A 25975-nucleotide genomic window follows, 5' to 3' on the forward strand; every position below is an offset into this window, starting at 1 on the left:
CTGAAAGATATGGCATTTACCGTCAGGTCTACGAAATCTGAAAAATTTATACGGGATTACAAATTACAAATGTGCACGCTTCGTTGGATGACCTCTACAACTCCAAATTGAGTGATTCTTGTCTCATTAGACAACTCAGTCTCTTAGCTTCAAAAGTTGGGGTCAAGCATCAAATTCCGACGTCGTATGAGGTTCCTACAGCTTCTAGAGCGTACAACATGCAAGCAACAATTGTTAGACGGGATTCATAACTTCCACAGTCGATCGGTGTCCACCAGGTCTTTTCGCTAAGTCCTTCATCAAGTTTTACAGTCCAAGACTCATGACACCAGACTCTCATCTGCTAATCATTCATCATAAAATCAATGCTACCACCGGGACATGAAATCATGGTCATTACATCATCCCGTCTCGAGAGCAACCCCAGCTACGGTCTCGTGACCAGGGTTTCAGAAGTGATGTTCTACGACTGACATAAGCAAGATGGTGCTGCAAGAACCATGCTCATGTATCAATCAAAGGGTCCTGATCTTAAATGAATCAATGGCATTAAAAGTCTCCACCAACCGTTCAAGACACAAGCGAATGGTCTAAAGACACAACATGAATGTTTTACAACAAGCTCGTCTGAGATGATTTTACACTTCCCTGTACAAACCGACGAGCTGAGAGCAATTGGTGAAGAATTTGTGGATGGATCGTACACCATTATTTTCGTATGGATGTCCTCTTCAACATATCCAAAATTCACAACAATTGAAGAAACGAGCGAAGAGTTGTGGCCAAAACATTATACCACATGCCAGCTGAAAATTTTCTGAAGGTCTCCTGGAAGTTTATTGCTTCGTCGATTTCGGATCCTAAACATGCTCGGAACCCAAAAAGCTTCTTTAATAAAGTTTGAAAATTTCCTGGGCATGAGGATAAATGGGTAGACCGCGAAAATACAACATCGAATGAAGATTCTACAACAATTTCAATGAAGACCTAATTTCTGAATTTTCTGATGACGGATTATGGTGAAATTCTTCGTTCATCCACATCTGAATCAGTAGCTACACCATCAACACAAAGCCGAACTTCATCTTCAGCCGATAGTCTCATTTGCTGAAGTCGGCGGTGCTTATGCTGATAAGGGACGACTCACATATGATCTAGAGACATACAAAGTACCAGCTTTCCAGCGTCTCCGAAAGGTTGATTCATCCCAGGATGAACATCTGCAAACGTCTTCATGTTTGACTTGATATTTCTGGAGGGTTCGCCGGAAGATCCAGAAGGGTGGTTCTAACCAGAAGTCACCATTATCTGAGGCGAAATACATGGAGTCATGGATATACCAACAACAAGCACGCGCTGAAACGGTAACAATCCAACTCTTACCTATTTACAATTTCACTAGCTGCGGTGATTATAACGTCAAAATTTCGAAAATTCGCTCGTTCCTTCTAACCTGCAAAGTCGAGAAAAATTCATTATTCAAAATCATGACTTGATTTTCATCAAACCGTGAACCACCCACGTGAATTTTAATATTCACTGGTTTTTCAAAACTTGGACAGACGTACATTTTACAATTGTGAAAACTCACATACAGACATTATTTCATCATATATAATTGTCTACTTTCAACAGTTGTTCAAAATCAAAAAATAATTTTACAAAATATATAAATATTTAACGTGAAACTCACGTAAATTTGAAAAAAGATGTCTATATATATTTTGCTCCCTCGCACAAGCATCTGTCTTTGAAGCGAGAGTATATTTTCAATGATTTCATGAAATCTCATAAACAAAATTTTATTACTAACAGACGCAATGTCTATTAAAAAAAAAAATTCTCTCGTACGAGCATTCACCTTTGAAACGAGAGTTTATTCCACTTTGTGAAATCTCACATATTTAAAAAAAAAAAAATGTTTTTCGTGAAAGCTCATAGACAAAATTTTATCATTAGACTCAGGTATCTTGTTTGTTTCTTAAACTAACGAACGAACGTCCGCGGATTCCCTTTCTTGGTCCCGGACCCGTGAATCCTAAATCGACCAAGGTTCCACCATCGAATCAGCGGTTCTACACTAATTTATGCTCACTGGATGATGCTCTATTACGCCACTGAGGTTCCGCTTAAACCATGGTTTGCTCATTCAGTCGAAATCCGGTAATGTCTTATCTTATGACTAAGTTCAATTACTTTTTTTTGTTTGTACCTAGAAAATCACCATGCAATGTTGACTGAGGAACATGACTGTTCCTCACTAAGCAGGGGACTTAATGTAGATGGTGGATTTTCGACAAAGGGTAAAATTGTAAAAGTATACTCCGGATCCGACAATCGGATGAGTATTGAGGCTCATGTCTCTCAATAAAGCATGAAATCTCATGCCATAAAACCTATGATTGAGAAAGTTCTCTCAGAGAAGATGTGGATGTGTAGTCTCTCAGCTGAGACCACGACACATCTCATGAATACTGAGCAACTTCAGTAATTACTCCGGATCCGGCAATCGGATGAGTATTGAGGATCATGTCTCTCAATAAAGAATTAAAGCTCATGCCATAAAACCTCTGATTGAGAAAGTTCTCTCAGAGAAGATGTGGATGTGTAGTCTCTCAGCTGAGGCCACGGCACATCTCATGAATACTAAGAAATTTCAGTAATTACTCCGGATCCGGCAATCGGATGAGTATCGAGACTCAAGTCTCTATGCATGAAAGCTCATGCCACCTCTGATGGAGAAAGTATCTTAGGGAAGATGAAGATGTGTAGTCTCTCAGCTGAGGCCACGACACATCTCATACTGTATAGAATCGAAAGATTGGGCGGCTCCTAGACAACATGTCTGCTAGTATAGAGCGACAACGTCTTCGGGATGTAACCAGGTTTTCCCCGACTATGCAAGAAGAATATGACACTCCAGCAAGTTCATATTGCTCAACCCTCAGATAATTAATGCTCCTAGACAGGAATCCCTTCTAGTATAGAGACAACAATTAATTATCTTAAATCGTCTGAATATCCAGCAATATTCTACGAGCCATCGTCTGAATATCCATCAATATTCTACGAGTCGTCAATTAATCGCCTGAATATCCAGCAATACTCTACGATTCCTCGCTATATTTCGTTACTTGAATCTGTGGTTCTTCCCAGCAGAATTCCATATGTTAGTAATAAATATTCAACGAAACAAGCATCTGAGCATCGAATAATCCCTGACAAAAATGGTGCAAGTGTAATTAGCGGATAATGCACAGACCAGCATTTTGAATGCACGAACGAGCATTTCAAAAATACGAACAAACGAGGAACCTATGCAAAATAGGAAGGAAAAATAATAATAAAATATTAAGCAAAAGCGCGAGGGGACTAGGCTCACTAGCCGGCCAGTCATGTCGTGACTAGTCCCGTGCCCAATTTTATATTTTATCATATTTCTACTATCTTCACGATCTCTGAAAATCCTCTTGTTCGAGCAAATTTCCTTTAGTTCAAAGAAATTATCTAAATCACATGATTTTATCAAAAATAATAAAATTAGGGAAAGGTGTCGCGGGACCGAGCACCAGCCGGCCATGTCTTGGCCGTGGCCGGTCCCACACCTCACGTCCCATTATTTTATTATTCCTTCTCAAATTATGAAAATTCCTTGATTTTATGAATTTTTCCTAAAATCATGAAAATTACCTAATTTCATGTATTTTTATCTAAATCACATGATTTTATCAAAAATAATAAAATTAGGGAAAGGTGTCGCGGGACCACCAGCCGGCCGGTCATGCCTTGGCCGTGGCCGGTCCCACACCTCACGTCCCATTATTTTATTATTCCTTCTCAAATTATGAAAATTCCTTGATTTTATGAATTTTCACTAAAATTACCTAATTTCATGTATTTTCTCTAAAATCATAGAAAATATTAAAAAATTAGGAAAACTTGTGGGACCGGGCTCTAGCCGACCATCCCCTAGCCGGTCCCACACACCCATTATTTTACTATTATTTGGTGTTTTGTTTCCTCATTTCTTGTAAACTCCCTGATTTCAACAAAATATCTTGGTTTTCAACAAATTCCTTTGATTTTATGAAAATTACTAGAATCATCAAAATTACATAAAATTGGGAAGAGTGCCTTGGGACCCGCGCCCATTGGCTGGGCGGCATGCCACGGCCATTGCCGGTCCCACAGTCTCATTCCCTATTTTATATTTTAATTTATGTCTCTCATCTCATGGAAGTTCCCTAATTTCGCCAAACTCTCCAGTTTCATGGAATTTCCCTTAAATCAGAGAAAAATACATAAAATCAAATAAAATTGGGAAGAGTGCCTTGGGCCCCGCGCCCATTGGCCGGCCGGCTATGCCACAGCCATTGCCGGTCCCACAGTCTCATTCCCTATTTTATATTTTAATTTATGTCTCTCATCTCATGGAAGTTCCCTAATTTCGCCAAACTCTCCAGTTTCATGGAATTTCCCTTAAATCAGAGAAAAATACATAAAATCACATAAAACTAGGAAAAGCATGTGGGACCGCGTGTCAGCCGGTCGGCCATGCCCTAGCCGTGGCCGGTCCCACACCTTGTGATTCCTTGTTTATTTATTATTTTCATCATCTCATGTATTTTTCCCAGTTTCAGCAAAACCATGGATTTTTCATATTTTCTCCGAATGTTGCTCAAACGTGCACCAGAAAATATCAAAATTCTCAGGACTGAAGCACGGACATCATGGTGACATGGTCACATCCCCTTGACCGACCAAGGGTGACCCTGAGGCTTGCAAACAGCTGGCCCCGCGTGCTTTAATGATTTTAACCTAATTTGCTCAGCTGCTTATAATAGGTTCAAACTCGTTCCAAACAATTGGAAGTTTGCTCAAATGACCATCTACTGGTCCCACGGCCATCAAGAGCTGGTCCCATGACCTCTTGGCCGGTCCCTCATATTTTCCTATGATTTGTCGCTCACACGAGCATTATTTCAGTAAATGATTAAACCAACATTTAATCATTCTTTCACCAACTGGTCCTCAAGAGACTTTGGTATTTTTGCTCATTTGAGCATCTGGGCGTTATATGGTAAACCCGTCATCACATGTAGCCAATCTTATGTGATTTGCAATAAATCATTATCTCGGTAAAATTAGGGTTTTGAATCCAGAGCTCTGCAGAAACGTAATTCTGAGCAGATTCGAACACTCTGATAATTTTATGTTGATTCCATGATTAACATTCGTATTTATTTTGCTCGACCCTGCAGTCAGTAACTTAAATTAATATTTTACTTGGCCCAGCTACCAACAATTCATTAAAAGAGCGATATTTGCTCGAACTAGCAATATTCGCTCGAACAGGCAATATTTATTCAATTAGCAATATTCGCTCAGACTAGAAATATTTGCTCAAATCAAAGAATATTGGTTCAACTACCAATATTCAACAATTTAGCAACACAGTTTTGCTCGTCTTAGGTTATGATGATACCTCGTCTCAGCAGACACATTAAATTCATGAGTTTCGAAACATTTGTTAATCATGTTCAACTCAGCAATACATGGACTCATCGTCCCATAAAGTCAGCAACTGACTCCACAATCACGAGATTTCAATCGCGTCACATGGGGGGATACTAACTAGGGTTTTGGTCTGGCGGTCTAGGGCACGTGTGTTCACCCACGATGAGAATGTGAGCAAGTCGTGCAATCAGTTGGAAGAGTCAGCAAAGTAGTGGGTGGAAAGTTAACCAAGTCTCCGCACGATGAGTAATTGGTTTTAACACGATTTCCCCATTTCCCACTCTCTGGTTCCAGCAACTGTCACACTTCATGGGATCATGGTGTTTTCAACTACGACATTATAATATGTTTATGAATCCTGATTGAAAAGACAGAAGTTTTCGAACACTCGAACAACATTCGCCAAGACGAGCGATTTCTCATCAAAGTTCATACAGACAATCTTTCGTCTACACGAACTCACAGAAATTACTCTCAATTGAGCAAAATTCAGTCATTCAGAGCATTTTCACACTGAATTCACAACACACCTACAATCTCATATCACCATTGATCTCACATATTTCTCAGCTTCCCTCCTACAGATCAACCCATCCTCTCTTGTGACCGAATTGACTCTGGAACGGCCATTGTTCTTGGTTTAGGCCAGGGTCTTACATATTGATCTCTCGAACTTAAAGCACTCCCTTCTTGTAGTGCATCTGTGTGAGGTTCAACATTTCGTTCGGTTCAAGGAGTCTCCACACGGTCGACTCTTCAATTCCGTAAAAACCAGCAAATCGTTTTTCCCCATCCACAACAATAGCTCGTTTTCTCGCAAGTTTAGTTATTGTTTGATTTCTACCATGCTAATAATGCTTATGGATTGTTCCTTAATTGTTTAAGTTCGAAATTAAATAGTTATGTCACAATCTTATTGTTAGTTTAGATTTTCTTCGACCCGTAATTGTCTAGAGAATTAAACACAAGTAGCAATATGTGGGTATTGATGATGGCACTTTGTTAAGTACCCATATGTAGAACTTGACACTAGTAGGTGATTCATGCTTTTGAGTTCATCACTAGGAGAAACCTTATCTCACAAAACTTAGAGCATTTGTTTAAATCACACCTAGAGAGCGTACTTCTAGGAAACTTGGCAAGTAGAATCCGGTAGTCGAGCGCTTCCGTATCCGGTGAGCTTAGGAGATAATAATGGGATAGTTGAGTGTACTAATTATCCTAGAGTTGTTAGTAAAAAGATAATGCGAAGAACGTGTTATATATCGATTTGGTTTATGTTTTGTGGTCGAGAATGATTCTTTAATCAATTCCATCTTATATTTGAATACAACTTTGTAATTTTCAGACTTTCTACAACAAAAATAATCTTGCTAAGAGTAATTCTATAACAACTTTTTGCTCAAATACCTCCCTTGGGACGAATATGCTTCCATTATATTACTTGTTAGTGTAAAGAGAAGTAGAAATTATTATTTGCGAGTTGACACCTCGTCATCAACAAATGGAAAACAATGGAAATGCAGTTCCAGAAACACCACCCCCATCAGAAAATTATAATCAAGCAAAAAAATATCTCATTTTCATTGAATGATCGAGAGCTTGAGAGATTGAGGAATCAGATAAAGATTGAGATGGATAAACGATAAAGAGAGACAGCAAACAAGAAAAGTCAAGAGGAAACTGCTGTTGAGTTTGCTGCATGGATGGAAAAAAGATTTGCCAGAATTGTATGAAAGCGAGAGGAGAGACTTGATCGTAAGCAGTGGAAGGTGTATGGGAGTGCGACTGAAAAAGATTCAAAAGATTTAGATGGAGGGTGTGAATACTATGTTGAAGAGATAGATTCAAGCGAGAAGAGGGGAAGGCAAAGTATTATCAGAAAATGCTTTATGAGAGGTACGGGTACGAGAAGGCAAATCCTGCAATCTTTTCCAGAACCAAGCATGAGGGAGAATCAACTGGGGAAGAAGAAGATGAGGTGTTGGAAGATGAGACAGATGAGGGGACTGGAGAGAGTGAAAGCAGTACTGACGATTCAAGCGATTCTAGGTATGTAACTCCTGCACCATCTGGAAGTGATTACAGTAATGAGTATGAAGAAGATGACTGCGAAAGCTACGATGAAGAGGATTCGAAAATCCCTCTTCTGGGATACCAATGGGATTGAAGGTTATTGGCTTTGAAAAAAACTTGAAAATGATTAACAAGTTCTTTTTAAACAAATCCTGTTGATAGCTTCTTTAGTCTTCTTTATCTTAGTGGTATTGATGCTAGTCCAGTCTTTGTAAAGTTTGTTGTAGCCGGTGAAGTCGGTATGTTTTACCAGATTTTGTTGTTAATAGAAGTTGGTGGTAATAGGTAAGTTTGGGTATTTTTTGATGTTTTTTCTTTTGGACGTGAAATTTGAGAGCCGTGACTCTCGGTTAGTCTTAGTTTGGTAATCCTTGAGACTGTTAGCAAGGGTTTCCAGATGGGTTGAAAAATTTATGTAACTAGTACTTTTACTTTCTATTTGAAATTGATGCTGAAGTTTATGAACACTTATTGTTTTAGTTGAACACTGAATATTGGAAAAATTAATCACATAAACGGTGGAAGAGTAACTTAAAACAGACTTGCAGATGGAGATAAAAAGATTAATGATAATTAGGAGGAAGTAATGAAGGTTGATAGAGGCTTGATTGCGACCATGAAGAACACGGGATTGCTTCATCTAGGCTCCCTAAATATGAAATAAAATATTTTAGAAAAGAAAAAACTAAGCACAATTAGTTCATATAATCTGTTTTAGATCTCAAACTAACAATTTTACAACCATCATCTCAAACTGGACATGCGTTTGATCCGCTCCATAACACCAACTATATACCATGCTAAATACGTCGTTTGTCTGTGACATCATTTTTGAGGGTTATAATTAACCAGTATAAAGTGCATATGTTTTTTTATTAAAGAATAATACTTTAGTAATTAGATTTCGAAATTCAAGTCTGCTTTCAAAATCTATGGTTTTCAAATCTAGTATTCGAAATGCAATGAAAACCACTCAATTCGTAGCACTACTCCTTTTTTAACCGCCCCCCCTGCATTGCACATGATGAGGAAGAGAAAAGGGTGTGAGAGAGAGAGAGTGTCTGATTCTTGTGGGAACAATTTCATGGTGTGGGAGGTGGGTCACATTTTCTTTTTCATTAATGTCTTCGCACTTGAAGAAAAAGAAGTTGGTTCTACCAAAATGTCAAATTGAAATTAAATTTTACCCTACAACCAATTTTTTCCCTTTTAACCTTCCTAAATTCAAATTCGACGACTTCAAGGAACCTAGAAAAATCTAGCTAGTTAAACTGGCAAAACTTGTGGTTGATATAAACATGTCGTATACTATGTTTGCTTGGACGTAGAATTACAAATTACAAAATGAGAATAATTGTATATTGCCATATCAAAAGTAACTCATCGACTCCAAGTAACTTTTTGTATACAAATCTGTTTTTTTTTTGTATAATTGTATGTTTGCTTCTGGTTTCTGTTTCCCCCGAAGTATATATCAGAAGCAAAATTACTTTGCTTCACAAAAAATTGACTTTTTTGTTTTTAGAAGTCGTTCTCAAAAATTATCGCTAAATTGATTTTTGACTTTTCAATTTCCTGAAATCGAAAAGCTATTTCTGTGCAAACGCCCTAGGAGTGACTTCCGAAAAAGGCGGTTAATATCAGTTTTTTGGTAGCTCGTTACGTAAGACGATATTTTTGTTTGTTAAATCTCTTTTGATAATGAATATGAGTTCTCTTAACTTGTATACCCGTATACATGTTAAGATGCATTAAATTAACATTTTTTTACATTGGAAACAAGATTTGTTTATTTTATTGCATTGAAACACAACAATTATTTGTATTAGGAACATGATTAGTTGTTTTTAGTGCAAGAACTACCAATTTCTAGTAAAATAAAACAAAAAAACACAATTTTCATTACCATAAGAGATTTAGCAAACAAAAATATCGTCTTACTTAACGAGCTACCAAAAACTGATATTAACCGTCTTAACAATTATAATTATTAATTATGGATTCAACAAAAATCACCCCAAAACACAAAATAGCGTGGAGAAAATCGAATAATAAAGAAATGTTTCAACTAGATTTTGATAAACCAATTTAGAAGGTAAACGAAACTTCCTCTCCAAAAGCATCTAATTTGACTTCTTACCTATAAGAACCGATAGATGACACTATACTCCCAAGATAACACCGTCATCCATACATACAACTAAACAAGTCAGGTAGGCAATTATCAAATCAACGGTTCTTATCTTCACAACCTAGTACACCCGAGTGGACAATAATACAAAGCAGAATAATGTTGCCAGGTGTCAAAATCTAAAGAAAGAAGCATCTTTTCCTCTTCGATGCTCTTTGTTTTTCACCGGGTCCCACATTTAAACCCTACCTTTCAAAGTTGGTAAGAGAAAACGATTTGACCCCATTTTCTTTACGAAAAATGCAATTTGTAATTCCCCATTTTACCCCTCTCCTCCATCGTCACTTCTTGTCACTCGTTCTTCTCTGTTTCTAATAAGCATCATGAATTCTCAATTCCTACTGCTGAGAATTTGAGTCCTGGGAATTTAAAAAATAATGGAAGTTTCTGGTATAGAATCCGTGTTGAAATTCTTGAGGAAGAATGGGTTCTCAGAAGCAGAATTAGCACTCAGAAACGATTTATTTGAAAGACATGATGATTTGGTTTCTTCTGATTTTGAGAAATTTCAGTTTCCATTGTCTCCTAAACTTCCTCCTGTTAGACTTCAGAGAAAATTGAACTTTTCCGATGATGATGATGATGATGGTGGTGATGCTGCTTCTAGTTCAACCTCTTATCGGTCTGATGATTTTCAGAGCTTGAGTTCTTCTAAAGGTATGATTGAATTCAACCAGTTTTGTGTTAATCTTTCACAATTCGCGTTTATAATCATGGGTTTGTTGAATTTTAATGATTTAGAGCAAAACAAATTCTGATATATATAGGAAGGGGTAGGGGGCAACTGCCCCTCAAACTAAAACCTGGTTCCTCTCTGTAGCCATCAATTACTTTATAGTTCATTTCTGCTAACTGCCGAGCACACAAGTTTGTTTAGCCTTTGCGGGGCAATTGCCCCTCCAACTAAAGCCTGGCTCTAAAACTACTTTATTGATACTGTGAATTAGTTCATTTGGTGATGTTTACACAAAATTGTTTTTTTGGTTTTGGGACAGGATTTACTAATCCATATGGACTACTTTCCACTGATCATCTAAGTTCCGATAGTTCGTCTGATAGATTGTCACAATTTGGTACTGCCCGTGATTACCATGACTCCGAAATGTTAAATGACATGTTCTGGCATGATGAGAAAGGTTACATTGGTGGAGGAGGGAAGGATTTCTTCAGTTGTCGAAGTGAAGACAAGTTTGTAACAACTTCAGGAGGGATGGGACAATATGAACAGAATTATGGTTTGGATTTCGCGTCTAGAGGATTTCATTCGGTGACTAGTATTAATTCAGGCGAGTTGTTGTTACGTAATAACAGCTCGGTAGATGATACGGATGACGTTGTTGTAAAAGATTGTTATCATTGGTATGAAGCTTCTCAACGTGGAATTGGCAATGAAGCTGGACTAGAGAGTGGTGCCGAAAACAATTGTTTGGTTCCCGTTTATGACAGCAGTATTGGATTGGAAGGGTTGCAAGCTGGGGAGTCAGATAATGATAATAATCTAAATGCAATGAAAGAACTCGCTCTGATTGAAGGTCAGTTTAAGACTTTTGGTGAAACCCCTTCAGAACATGATTCTACTGCAGGGAAGACAAGAAATGGGAGTTCCCCTGACAAGGGTTTGACAAAATCTGATGGAGAGGAATACCAGAAAGAATTTGGGTTGCAGCTACAGGCAGATGCTCAACCTTTCCAGCCTTATGGAGATGATGGATATGAATCTGAAGATGGAAAAGAAACGACTGGAGAAGAACTCCATGGTCCTGAAGTTGCTGGGGATGGAGAAAATAGTGCTACTCCCAACAAACTGTCAATATATGAACATGTTGAGGATGAATATGAAGTATTTAATCTCAGAATTATACATCGAAAAAACAGGTGAGGTTGTGAATATTCAAACCCTTTGTATGTCCATCATGAGGTAGCCCTAAGCTCATCCCATCTTAGTTCCATCATAATGTGGCACAACTCGAGTATTTGGACTTCATAGCTGACAGTTTTGGTTCCATTGGCCATGGTTCTATATAAAATTACCTACATGCTGACATTTTACTTATTCCTGCGCAGAACAGGATTCGAAGAGAACAAAGATATGCCAATTGTTCTAAATTCTGTCATAGCGGGCAGATATTATGTCACAGAGTACCTTGGTTCAGCTGCTTTTAGCAAGGTCATCCAGGCACATGATCTGCAGACTGGCATTGATGTCTGCTTAAAAATTATAAAAAACGATAAAGATTTCTTCGACCAGAGTTTAGATGAGATCAAACTTCTAAAGTTTGTCAACAAGCATGATCCTGGTGATGAACACCATATTCTGCGGCTATATGATTATTTCTATCATCAGGTATGTCTCCAAATGTTCTATAACATGTTGCTTGAGAGCAAGTTTTCATTCCAGTGAGCAATGTCTTTGAATGTTGTGCAGGAGCATCTTTTCATTGTATGTGAATTGTTACGAGCAAACTTGTACGAATTCCAGAAATTTAATCAAGATTCAGGTGGAGAGGTTTATTTCACATTACGTAGGCTGCAGGTTTGGTTGGAACGACCCTTTTTCTCTTCACATTTAGCATTCCATTCATTTACATATGTAACTCAAACGAGTCTCTTGGTTTTTCCTTTTCTCAGAGTATTACTAGACAATGTTTGGAGGCCTTAGAATTCTTGCATTGCTTGGGAATTATCCACTGTGACCTTAAGCCGGAAAATATTCTTATCAAAAGTTATAGCAGATGCGAGATAAAGGTTATTGATCTCGGGAGTAGTTGTTTTGAATCAGACAACTTGTGCTTATATATACAATCTCGCTCATACAGGGCACCTGAAGTTATTTTAGGCCTTCCCTATGACCAAAAGATTGATCTCTGGTCTCTTGGTTGTATCTTGGCTGAGCTTTGTTCCGGAGAAGTAAGTCCTTATGTCTTGACTTCCTCGGTTTTGTTTGTCATTGCTTACGTTCATTTTTGTTTTCATGATTCCAAGTCTTATTTGTATATGTTTTCCCGGGTTGTATTTGACACCCTGCTGTTCTCGTGAAGGTACTTTTGCCTAATGAAGCTTTGGTTGTATTGCTTTCGCGCATAATCGGCATGTTTGGTCTTCCAGATATGGAGATGTTAGTGAAGGGGCAGGAGACACACAAATACTTCACAAAAGAGTACGATTTGTATCACATGAATGAGGTTTCTTTGCAATCTCCCCCACTCAACGCTTTTGAACTTGCAATCACCAGTAAATTACGATCTTATATATACCTTCTTTTAACTTGTCAATACATTCCAGGAAACAAACGAAATGGAGTGCATAATCCCGGAAGAATCCTCATTGGAGCATCATCTACAAGTTTCCGATATTGGGTTCATCGAGTTTGTCAAAGATTTACTCGAAGTTAATCCAAGTAGACGGCCCACTGCCAGTGAAGCACTTCAGCACCCATGGCTTTCCTACCCATACTAAGTGGACTGCTCTGCGCAGAGATCATGACGCTGCAGCAACATTTCTATTCCACAACAAGATTTAAGTGCACCTTTTTTTCCTTTTTGACATCTTGTTTGTATTCAATTGTCAATTTGTGCATCAATGTATATAGTTTTCACCTTTTCCTTTTCGCCCAACCCCTCCAGCATATGCACTCGCATCGGTGCACTTGCTTTAGCGGCCACAGGTTCTTCATTTTTGGGCATGACATTTGTTTGTAATAATGAGTTTAGCGTTGTATGAGGCAATATTTGGCAAAATGGTCATTTACTTTGTCTTTCGATTTTCATTCAAGTCATCTGTGTCACTCTCAATTGAGATCTGATAATTCAGTTCATGGACCATTTCTATAGATATGATGTTCAATTTTGAACAATTCATCCCTTTGAACCAATTTGAAGTCAATTTAACTATCTTCTTTGTTTGTTTTGTAGACTAGGCATAATATTGAGGCCCTAAATTCCATATACATCCGTATGAGGCAATAACAATCAACATCCACTTTTGTTGTTCTATATATACATCAATTTTAATATCTGAGGTCCTGGATGAACACATTGAACTTCGAAATTCAGGTCTTTGAAATTCCATCAACACCTCAAATATGATGGAATCATGGACCCTGCTTATCCTAGGGTACTCTCTCCAAACTGACTCACCCCGGTACCACTGTTCTTTTTATGGATTGGAGGAAATGGCTGAAATCCTCTGCGCGTCTTTAATAAAGAGGGTAATGATTGAAAGCACTTTTGCTGCTGCTAATTGGTTACTTTTTGTACCATTTTATCACTTTAGGTATCATTTTGTCGACAAACAAACAAAAAAAGAAAAACTATTTAAACGATTTGGAACAACTTTCTACTAAAAAAATAGTAATAACATCAATGGTCCTTTTACCAAATCAAATCTCAAGTTGAAATGTTGAATACTTGAATCCTTACATGAGCTTAAGGGTGAATACCCGTGACTCTCACCTCTAAACAAGGCAATGGACTTCAAGCTTTCTCATGTAATCCTAGAGAGTCGTACAAATGGTCCAGCTGAAAAGATAAGGCTTGAGTTTTTTTTTGACGTCTTGCTTAAATGATTTTTTTTTTCATAAACAAGTATTTTTTCATTAATGAAAATTCGAGGGTCCAATGAATTGAACAAATATAATATCGAAAAATCCGATAAGAAAAAGAAAAGGATTACCGAAGTAAGACGAATACAAGTATGAATAAGATCCGATAAAATTAGAGGAAGAATGGTTTTTCTCACAATTAAATTCCAACAATTTAGTTTGTATTTCTTCTTTAGAAAGATGTGCTCTCAAAATAGGAGTCATTTGCTCAAATCTCTTGTAATTAGTGTTGAAGTTTCCCCCTTCAAAGAAATCACCGATGAAGATTTCGTCACCGGATAAGTTGATGATGAAGATTTCGTCGCTGGAGAAAATAAAAATGAAGATTTCGTCGTTGCAGAACATCACCATTGATCTTAAAACCCAACCCAACCCAATAACTAAGAACCGCCGTTAGAGCGAAGATAAACCTCAAAAGAGTAGAAAAACCCTCGTAGTGGTGTAGATAAGCAGAAAACATGATAATAATTAAGCTAAAACTACTAACTAACCTAGAAAGCAAGAAATAGTGAGGAAATATGCTCAGATGCGGTCTAAAATGGACCAAATCTCAGCAGGGAAGGGTTGTTGGTGATAGTTTTCTTGAATAAGAAAAATAAGCGAGAGAGAGGATTAAAAACTAATAGAAAGAGTTCTTTTTTTTCTTTTTTTTTGGTGATGGTCTTGCTTAAATGATGTTAAGATAGAAAGATATTAGAAAGTTTTATATCTAAAATTCAACATTCCTACCGTAATTTCCTCACAAGAAATTATAATTGGGTGTTGTTTTTCTCGGGAAAATATTTTGCTTGCGCACGATCCAAATATTTTTTTGATTCTAGTAGCATCATAATCAACCACTAAAAAATGAAGCATATTACAGGGACTCCAAGGATTTGGTTTTAAGGACTCCTATGGATTCAAATGTCTTAAATTATGATGAAGGGTTGCCTAATCTATTATATAAAATATAAAAATACTTTTTGATAACTAACCTAATTCCTCTCTTCTTTTCCTCCATTCGTTCTTTCATCTTATTCCATTTTTTTTCTTCAACGACGACTAATTGTCGATCCTCGGCCAGTAATGATTTCAATTAGGTAAAAATCGAAAAACCCTCCCTTTTATTGTTTTTGATTGCATGAATAAGTTAAATTTGATTAAATTAGGAATTTAGAAATTAGTTTCAGAACTGTAATACATTTGGAAATCAATATTTCCCAACCGTAAACTAATTCTACGGCTGGGAAAATATGAACTCCTGAATGTTCACGGTTAGGTTTTCTAACTGTATGTTAAATTTTCAGCAAAAAATTTTACGCGGTTGGAAAACCTAACCATAAGTTACCCTAATTTTATTTACTATTGGGATAACCTAACTGTAAGCTACCTGATTTTGTCTCCCGTTGGGAAAATATGAACTCCCAACTGTATCTTGTATTTACAGTTAGGTTTCCTAACTGTAAGTTCAATTTCAAAGAAAAAAAATATCATGATTTTTTATTTTGATTTTCAAAAGCTAACCTAAATCAAATTACTAGTATAATTAATTTAATCACTAATCGTATTTAGTTTAGTTAATCTAATTATTAGCACTAATTAATCGAGTGCATTCTAGGCATTAACAAAATCAATAGGATAAGGGGTTTTTGAGATTATTATTTGAGGAACCAATTTTGCGATCATGTGAGCCCTCAAAATCAAAATCTTGGAGCTCCTATAATAGGATTCTAAAAAATTCGTGAACTGTCCAAATCAGTTCATGTACTCAATTACAAAAAGTGTCCAGGAACCTCTTAAAATCAACCAGTTCTCGTACTGACCAAATCAGTTCGTGTATTTGAGGATTCAAAAGTATCCAGGAACATCTCAAAATCAACCAATTCGTGAACTGACCAAATCGCTTCGTATACGCCGTTAATTTGAGAATAATTCATCAAGTGTTTTTATTTATAAGTTCCAAGTTCGTGTACTGAGAAAATCAGTTCGTGAACATAAAAATTAACTTGACGACTCCTTATGAACTTAATACGCAATTACGATATGTCGAATAATAAATTGCACTCAACCTGTTATGAGATAAGTTCTATATTGCTTGATATTATGATGCGAGATTTACCAAGTACGAGATTGAAGTCGAGATTTATTCTTTGCAATATTAAACATAATACGAAAATCATATGACATGTCTCAGTAAATAGAATGATAATTAATATAAGTAAATAGGATAGTCAGACCTCACATACCTTTGTTGATGAAGTTCCCATAGATGTTTCCTTTATTCTTCATCTTCGGTCTTCAAGGTCGATTGGTGATTTTTGTACTCAACTACCATATTTTATTTCAAGTCCGAGATTGAACTTAATGGACTATAAATCAAGATATAGTTTTAACCAACTAAATTTGAAAACAAGCTTGATATACCCAAACTTATGAGGTTGACCGAACAATGTTCTAACACTTTTGGTAGTTATTTTTTTTATAAGATCATATAAGGAGTATCTGTATAGATTGATACCGAAAAGATTATAGTGTGCTCAGTACGCTCGTCATTTCCACAGTCTAAAATGGTAGGTCATACATTCTTAACAAATATAAGAAATTTAAAGTGTTAACTATTAAGAGTACACGTTATAAGCCAAGTCAAAAGAAGAATACTAGAGTAAGAAGAGTGATCGAGGAGATGAAAGCATTGTTTTGAGTTATATATATATTTTCTTTGTTCCTATATTGTTTTCCTGCTAATTATTTATTTTTTAAAGGATTACATTGTGTATTGTCAAAATTCTAGTGGTGGTAATAAAGATGAAACTACCCAATCTTAATATATTTGCTGGTTTAATCATGAGTAGCTAAATTTCTCCATAACCAAAGCAAAGGAGAAATCCAATATCCCATATTTATGTGGTAACTTCTTTAATAATTCTGCTAATTTTATTATGGATACTTGCATGGCATTTACTCGAAGAACATAATTTTTTTCTTAATTAATTGTTATTTAATTTGATGACTCATGCTTAGGTTTACTCTTTTGATGTGTCATGCCCATAATTTATAGGATTATTATTGTTGAGAATTACATGAATACGTTTAATGGCGGAAGTAACTTTATTTTTTTTGAAAATTGTTATCATAATCTTTTATTTTGCTTTAGTTTAATCAATTCTATTTCAAAAACATTTCTTTACTATTTTAAAATCAGTTTTTAGGTTTAATTCAGCTCTTCACAAGCCTTTGTTGTATTTTACCACTTTATAAAAACGATCAGTTATTAACAAATACCTGACTTTGTTCTAATAAATATCATTTATACCAGGATATTATTGACAAGCCTAAAGACAATAAATATTCTTTACATGTGATACCACACATATCTCATATGACAAATCAAAAATTGTGATGTGATATTTATTTTCCAATTCGATTGTTTAAATACAAGGTGAAAAATAAAGTAGGAAAAATATAATAAAGATAAAATAGTTGAAGTAGAATATGTTATTCAACTATCATATTTATTTTTTTTGACTCAAAAAGGACATATATTAGAAAAAACAGTTCAAACACCAAGAAGGTGTAAGAACAGAAACAGAAGCTCAAAAATGGTTGAGCTGAGAAGTACAAAATAAAGGAAATAAAACCCAAAATACAATTCTTACAAGAAATAAACCCTGTAAAAAGAAATAGCAAAAAAAATTCTAATGCATTATCGCAACCCAGTTATGTAATGCAGTATCCAAAGAGATGCTCTCGAAAGTTTTTGTTCCCATACACCAATTGAAGATCATACTTTTCACACTATCAATTATTATGTGCAGATCATTGTATTTATCCTTGAACATTCTACCATTTCTTTCGATCCACAGACCCCACCAAATGGCAAAAGGTATTACGTCCCAAACGTTCCTTCGAAGGATGGAATTAGACCCTTTCTTCCTCCTCCATTCCCAAATGATTTTTTTCTTAATTAATTGTTATTTAATTTGATGACTCATGCTTAGGTTTACTCTTTTGATGTGTCATGCTCATAATTTATAGGATTATTATTGTTGAGAATTACATGAATACGTTTAATGGCGGAAGTAACTTTATTTGTTTTGAAAATTGTTATCATAATCTTTTATTTTGCTTTAGTTTAATCAATTATATTTCAAAAACATTTCTTTACTATTTTAAAATCAGTTTTTAGGTTTAGTTCAACTCTTCACAAGCCTTTGTTGTATATTTTACCACTTTATTAAAACGATCAGTTATTAACAAATACCTGACTTTGTTCTAATAAATATCATTCATACCAGGATATTATTGACAAGCCTAAAGACAATAAATATTCTTTACATGTGATACCACACATATCTCATATGACAAATCAAAAATTGTGATGTGATATTTGTTTTCCAATTCGATTGTTTAAATACAAGGTGAAAAATAAAGTAGGAAAAATATAATAAAGATAAAATAGTTGAAGTAGAATATGTTATACTCAACTATCATATTTTATTTTTTTTGACTCAAAAAGGACAATATATTAGAAAAAACAGTTCAAACACCAAGAAGGTGTAAGAACAGAAACAGAAGCTCAAAAATGGTTGAGCTGAGAAGTACAAAATAAAGGAAATAAAACCCAAAATACAATTCTTACAAGAAATAAACCCTGTAAAAAGAAATAGCAAAAAAAATTCTAATGCATTATCGCAACCCAGTTATATAATGCAGTATCCAAAGAGATGCTCTCGAAAGTTTTTGTTCCCATACACCAATTGAAGATCATACTTTTCACACTATCAATTATTATGTGCAGATCATTGTATTTACCCATGAACATTCTACCATTTCTTTCGAACCACAGACCCCACCAAATGGCAAAAGGTATTATGTCTCAAACGTTCCTTCGAAGGATGGAATTAGACCCTTTCTTCCTCCTCCATTCCCAAATGATTTTTTCCTTAATTAATTGTTATTTAATTTTATGACTCATGCTTAGGTTTACTCTTTTGATGTGTCATGCCCATAATTTATAGGATTATTGTTGTTGAGAATTACATGAATACGTTTAATGGCGGAAGTAACTTTATTTGTTTTGAAAATTGTTATCATAATCTTTTATTTTGCTTTAATTTAATCAATTCTATTTCAAAAACATTTCTTTACTATTTTAAAATCAATTTTTAGGTTTAATTCAGCTCTTCACAAACCTTTGTTGTATATTTTACCAATTTATTAAAACGATCAGTTATTAACAAATACCTGACTTTGTTCTAATAAATATCATTTATACCAGGATATTATTGACAAGCCTAAAGACAATAAATATTCTTTACATGTGATACCACACATATCTCATATGACAAATCAAAAATTGTGATGTGATATTTTTTTTCCTATTCGATTGTTTAAATACAAGGTGAAAAATAAAGTAGGAAAAATATAATAAAGATAAAATAGTTGAAGTAGAATATGTTATACTCAACTATCATATTTTATTTTTTTTGACTCAAAAAGGACAATATATTAGAAAAAACAGTTCAAACACCAAGAAGGTGTAAGAACAGAAACAGAAGCTCAAAAATGGTTGAGCTGAGAAGTACAAAATAAAGGAAATAAAACCCAAAATACAATTCTTACAAGAAATAAACCCTGTAAAAAGAAATAGCAAAAAAAATTCTCATGCATTATCGCAACCCAGTTATGTAATGCAGTATCCAAAGAGATGCTCTCGAAAGGTTTTGTTCCCATACACCAATTGAAGATCATACTTTTCACACTATCAATTATTATGTGCAGATCATTGTATTTACCCTTGAACATTCTACCATTTCTTTCGATCCACAGACCCCACCAAATAGCAAAAGGTATTATGTCCCAAACGTTCCTTCGAAGGATGGAATTAGACCCTTTCTTCCTCCTCCATTCCCAAATGATTTTTTTCTTAATTAATTGTTATTTAATTTGATGACTCATGCTTAGGTTTACTCTTTTGATGTGTCATGCTCATAATTTATAGGATTATTATTGTTGAGAATTACATGAATACGTTTAATGGCGGAAGTAACTTTATTTGTTTTGAAAATTGTTATCATAATCTTTTATTTTGCTTTAGTTTAATCAATTCTATTTTAAAAACATTTCTTTACTATTTTAAAATTAGTTTTTAGGTTTAATTCAGCTCTTCACAAGCCTTTGTTGTATATTTTACCACTTTATTAAAACGATCAGTTATTAACAAATACCTGACTTTGTTCTAATAAATATCATTTATACCAGGATATTATTGACAAGCCTAAAGACAATAAATATTCTTTACATGTGATACCACACATATCTCATATGACAAATCAAAAATTGTGATGTGATATTTGTTTTCCTATTCGATTGTTTAAATACAAGGTGAAAAATAAAGTAGGAAAAATATAATAAATATAAAATAGTTGAAGTAGAATATGTTATACTCAACTATCATATTTTATTTTTTTTGACTCAAAAAGGACAATATATTAGAAAAAACAGTTCAAACACCAAGAAGGTGTAAGAACAGAAACAGAAGCTCAAAAATGGTTGAGCTGAGAAGTACAAAATAAAGGAAATAAAACCCAAAATACAATTCTTACAAGAAATAAACCCTGTAAAAAGAAATAGCAAAAAAAATTCTAATGCATTATCGCAACCCAGTTATGTAATGCAGTATCCAAAGAGATGCTCTCGAAAGTTTTTGTTCCCATACACCAATTGAAGATCATACTTTTCACACTATCAATTATTATGTGCAGATCATTGTATTTACCCATGAACATTCTACCATTTCTTTCGAACCACAGACCCCACCAAATGGCAAAAGGTATTATGTCTCAAACGTTCCTTCGAAGGATGGAATTAGACCCTTTCTTCCTCCTCCATTCCCAAATGATTTTTTCCTTAATTAATTGTTATTTAATTTTATGACTCATGCTTAGGTTTACTCTTTTGATGTGTCATGCCCATAATTTATAGGATTATTGTTGTTGAGAATTACATGAATACGTTTAATGGCGGAAGTAACTTTATTTGTTTTGAAAATTGTTATCATAATCTTTTATTTTGCTTTAATTTAATCAATTCTATTTCAAAAACATTTCTTTACTATTTTAAAATCAATTTTTAGGTTTAATTCAGCTCTTCACAAACCTTTGTTGTATATTTTACCAATTTATTAAAACGATCAGTTATTAACAAATACCTGACTTTGTTCTAATAAATATCATTTATACCAGGATATTATTGACAAGCCTAAAGACAATAAATATTCTTTACATGTGATACCACACATATCTCATATGACAAATAAAAAATTGTGATGTGATATTTATTTTCCAATTCGATTGTTTAAATACAAGGTGAAAAATAAAGTAGGAAAAATATAATAAAGATAAAATAGTTGAAGTAGAATATGTTATACTAAACTATCATATTTTATTTTTTTTGACTCAAAAAGGACAATATATTAGAAAAAACAGTTCAAACACCAAGAAGGTGTAAGAACAGAAACATAAGCTCAAAAATTGTTGAGCTGAGAAGTACAAAATAAAGGAAATAAAACCCAAAATACAATTCTTACAAGAAATAAACCCTGTAAAAAGAAATAGCAAAAAAAATTCTAATGCATTATCGCAACCCAGTTATGTAATGCAGTATCCAAAGAGATGCTCTCGAAAGTTTTTGTTCCCATACACCAATTGAAGATCATACTTTTCACACTATCAATTATTATGTGCAGATCATTGTATTTACCCTTGAACATTCTACCATTTCTTTCGATCCACAGACCCCACCAAATGGCAAAAGGTATTATGTCCCAAACGTTCCTTCGAAGGATGGAATTAGACCCTTTCTTCCTCCTCCATTCCCAAATGATTTTTTTCTTAATTAATTGTTATTTAATTTGATGACTCATGCTTAGGTTTACTCTTTTGATGTGTCATGCCCATAATTTATAGGATTATTATTGTTGAGAATTACATGAATACGTTTAATGGCGGAAGTAAATTTATTTTTTTTGAAAATTGTTATCATAATATTTTATTTTTCTTTAGTTTAATCAATTCTATTTCAAAAAAATTTCTTTACTATTTTAAAATCAGTTTTTAAGTTTAATTCAGCTCTTCACAAGCCTTTATTGTATATTTTACCAATTTATTAAAACGATCAGTTATTAACAAATACCTGACTTTGTTCTAATAAATATCATTTATACCAGGATATTATTGACAAGCCTAAAGACAATAAATATTCTTTACATGTGATACCACACATATCTCATATGACAAATCAAAAATTGTGATGTGATATTTTTTTTCCTATTCGATTGTTTAAATACAAGGTGAAAAATAAAGTAGGAAAAATATAATAAAGATAAAATAGTTGAAGTAGAATATGTTATACTCAACTATCATATTTTATTTTTTTTGACTCAAAAAGGACAATATATTAGAAAAAACAGTTCAAACACCAAGAAGGTGTAAGAACAGAAACAGAAGCTCAAAAATGGTTGAGCTGAGAAGTACAAAATAAAGGAAATAAAACCCAAAATACAATTCTTACAAGAAATAAACCCTGTAAAAAGAAATAGCAAAAAAAATTCTCATGCATTATCGCAACCCAGTTATGTAATGCAGTATCCAAAGAGATGCTCTCGAAAGGTTTTGTTCCCATACACCAATTGAAGATCATACTTTTCACACTATCAATTATTATGTGCAGATCATTGTATTTACCCTTGAACATTCTACCATTTCTTTCGATCCACAGACCCCACCAAATAGCAAAAGGTATTATGTCCCAAACGTTCCTTCGAAGGATGGAATTAGACCCTTTCTTCCTCCTCCATTCCCAAATGATTTTTTTCTTAATTAATTGTTATTTAATTTGATGACTCATGCTTAGGTTTACTCTTTTGATGTGTCATGCTCATAATTTATAGGATTATTATTGTTGAGAATTACATGAATACGTTTAATGGCGGAAGTAACTTTATTTGTTTTGAAAATTGTTATCATAATCTTTTATTTTGCTTTAGTTTAATCAATTCTATTTTAAAAACATTTCTTTACTATTTTAAAATTAGTTTTTAGGTTTAATTCAGCTCTTCACAAGCCTTTGTTGTATATTTTACCACTTTATTAAAACGATCAGTTATTAACAAATACCTGACTTTGTTCTAATAAATATCATTTATACCAGGATATTATTGACAAGCCTAAAGACAATAAATATTCTTTACATGTGATACCACACATATCTTATATGACAAATCAAAAATTGTGATGTGATATTTTTTTTCCTATTCGATTGTTTAAATACAAGGTGAAAAATAAAGTAGGAAAAATATAATAAAGATAAAATAGTTGAAGTAGAATATGTTATACTCAACTATCATATTTTATTTTTTTTGACTCAAAAAGGACAATATATTAGAAAAAACAGTTCAAACACCAAGAAGGTGTAAGAACAGAAACAGAAGCTCAAAAATGGTTGAGCTGAGAAGTACAAAATAAAGGAAATAAAACCCAAAATACAATTCTTACAAGAAATAAACCCTGTAAAAAGAAATAGCAAAAAAAATTTCATGCATTATCGCAACCCAGTTATGTAATGCAGTATCCAAAGAGATGCTCTCGAAAGGTTTTGTTCCCATACACCAATTGAAGATCATACTTTTCACACTATCAATTATTATGTGCAGATCATTGTATTTACCCTTGAACATTCTACCATTTCTTTCGATCCACAGACCCCACCAAATAGCAAAAGGTATTATGTCCCAAACGTTCCTTCGAAGGATGGAATTAGACCCTTTCTTCCTCCTCCATTCCCAAATGATTTTTTTCTTAATTAATTGTTATTTAATTTGATGACTCATGCTTAGGTTTACTCTTTTGATGTGTCATGCTCATAATTTATAGGATTATTATTGTTGAGAATTACATGAATACGTTTAATGGCGGAAGTAACTTTATTTGTTTTGAAAATTGTTATCATAATCTTTTATTTTGCTTTAGTTTAATCAATTCTATTTTAAAAACATTTCTTTACTATTTTAAAATTAGTTTTTAGGTTTAATTCAGCTCTTCACAAGCCTTTGTTGTATATTTTACCACTTTATTAAAACGATCAGTTATTAACAAATACCTGACTTTGTTCTAATAAATATCATTTATTCCAGGATCTTATTGACAAGCCTATAGACAACAAATATTCTTTACATGTGATACCACACATATCTCATATGACAAATCAAAAATTGTGATGTGATATTTGTTTTCCAATTCGATTGTTTAAATACAAGGTGAAAAATAAAGTAGGAAAAATATAATAAAGATAAAATAGTTGAAGTAGAATATGTTATACTCAACTATCATATTTTATTTTTTTTGACTCAAAAAGGACAATATATTAGAAAAAACAGTTCAAACACCAAGAAGGTGTAAGAACAGAAACAGAAGCTCAAAAATGGTTGAGCTGAGAAGTACAAAATAAAGGAAATAAAACCCAAAATACAATTCTTACAAGAAATAAACCCTGTAAAAAGAAATAGCAAAAAAAATTCTAATGCATTATCGCAACCCAGTTATATAATGCAGTATCCAAAGAGATGCTCTCGAAAGTTTTTGTTCCCATACACCAATTGAAGATCATACTTTTCACACTATCAATTATTATGTGCAGATCATTGTATTTACCCATGAACATTCTACCATTTCTTTCGAACCACAGACCCCACCAAATGGCAAAAGGTATTATGTCTCAAACGTTCCTTCGAAGGATGGAATTAGACCCTTTCTTCCTCCTCCATTCCCAAATGATTTTTTCCTTAATTAATTGTTATTTAATTTATGACTCATGCTTAGGTTTACTCTTTTGATGTGTCATGCCATAATTTATAGGATTATTGTTGAGAATTACATGAATACGTTTAATGGCGGAAGTAACTTTATTTGTTTTGAAAATTGTTATCATAATCTTTTATTTTGCTTTAATTTAATCAATTCTATTTCAAAAACATTTCTTTACTATTTTAAAATCAATTTTTAGGTTTAATTCAGCTCTTCACAAACCTTTGTTGTATTTTACCATTTATTAAAACGATCAGTTATTAACAAATACCTGACTTTGTTCTAATAAATATCATTTATACCAGGATATTATTGACAAGCCTAAAGACAATAAATATTCTTTACATGTGATACCACACATATCTCATATGACAAATCAAAAATTGTGATGTGATATTTTTTTTCCTATTCGATTGTTTAAATACAAGGTGAAAAATAAAGTAGGAAAAATATAATAAAGATAAATAGTTGAAGTAGAATATGTTATACTCAACTCATATTTTATTTTTTTTGACTCAAAAAGGACAAATATTAGAAAAAACAGTTCAAACACCAAGAAGGTGTAAGAACAGAAACAGAAGCTCAAAAATGGTTGAGCTGAGAAGTACAAAATAAAGGAAATAAAACCCAAAATACAATCTTACAAGAAATAAACCCTGTAAAAAGAAATAGCAAAAAAAATTCTCATGCATTATCGCAACCCAGTTATGTAATGCAGTATCCAAAGAGATGCTCTCGAAAGGTTTTTGT

The 25975-nt window shown here is 33.8% G+C and overlaps 1 protein-coding gene across 2 annotated transcripts; it reads left to right on the forward strand.

Moving 5' to 3' along the window:
- The first annotated feature begins 10062 nt into the window (after nt 1–10062).
- On the forward strand, nt 10063–13550 carry LOC113310860 (serine/threonine-protein kinase ppk15-like). Of its 2 annotated transcripts, XM_026559668.1 has the most exons (7): nt 10063–10441; nt 10780–11659; nt 11849–12128; nt 12210–12317; nt 12413–12691; nt 12823–12966; nt 13067–13550. In XM_026559668.1, exons 1-7 carry the CDS (start codon nt 10162–10164, stop codon nt 13238–13240), a joined length of 2145 nt encoding a protein of 714 aa, XP_026415453.1. In that variant the 5' UTR covers nt 10063–10161; the 3' UTR covers nt 13241–13550. The 2 variants fall into 2 exon arrangements, with proteins under 2 accessions (XP_026415453.1, XP_026415454.1); XM_026559669.1 differs by lacking the exon at nt 10063–10441 and having other exon boundaries at nt 11050–11659; nt 11854–12128.
- The last annotated feature ends 12425 nt before the right edge of the window (nt 13551–25975 follow it).

This window comes from Papaver somniferum, chromosome 9 (genome assembly GCF_003573695.1).
Source record: "Papaver somniferum cultivar HN1 chromosome 9, ASM357369v1, whole genome shotgun sequence".
NCBI classification, from domain to species: domain Eukaryota; kingdom Viridiplantae; phylum Streptophyta; class Magnoliopsida; order Ranunculales; family Papaveraceae; genus Papaver; species Papaver somniferum.

What these genes read in the sequence shown, in the direction of transcription:
- LOC113310860 (XM_026559668.1), top strand. Translation starts at nt 10,162, where the DNA reads ATGGAAGTTTCTGGTATAGAATCCGTGTTGAAATTCTTGAGGAAGAAT. An exon ending in GAGCTTGAGTTCTTCTAAAG is followed by an intron (nt 10,442 to 10,779) that starts GTATGATTGAAT and finishes GTTTTGGGACAG; the next exon opens with GATTTACTAATCCATATGGA. An exon ending in ATGATTATTTCTATCATCAG is followed by an intron (nt 12,129 to 12,209) that starts GTATGTCTCCAA and finishes AATGTTGTGCAG; the next exon opens with GAGCATCTTTTCATTGTATG.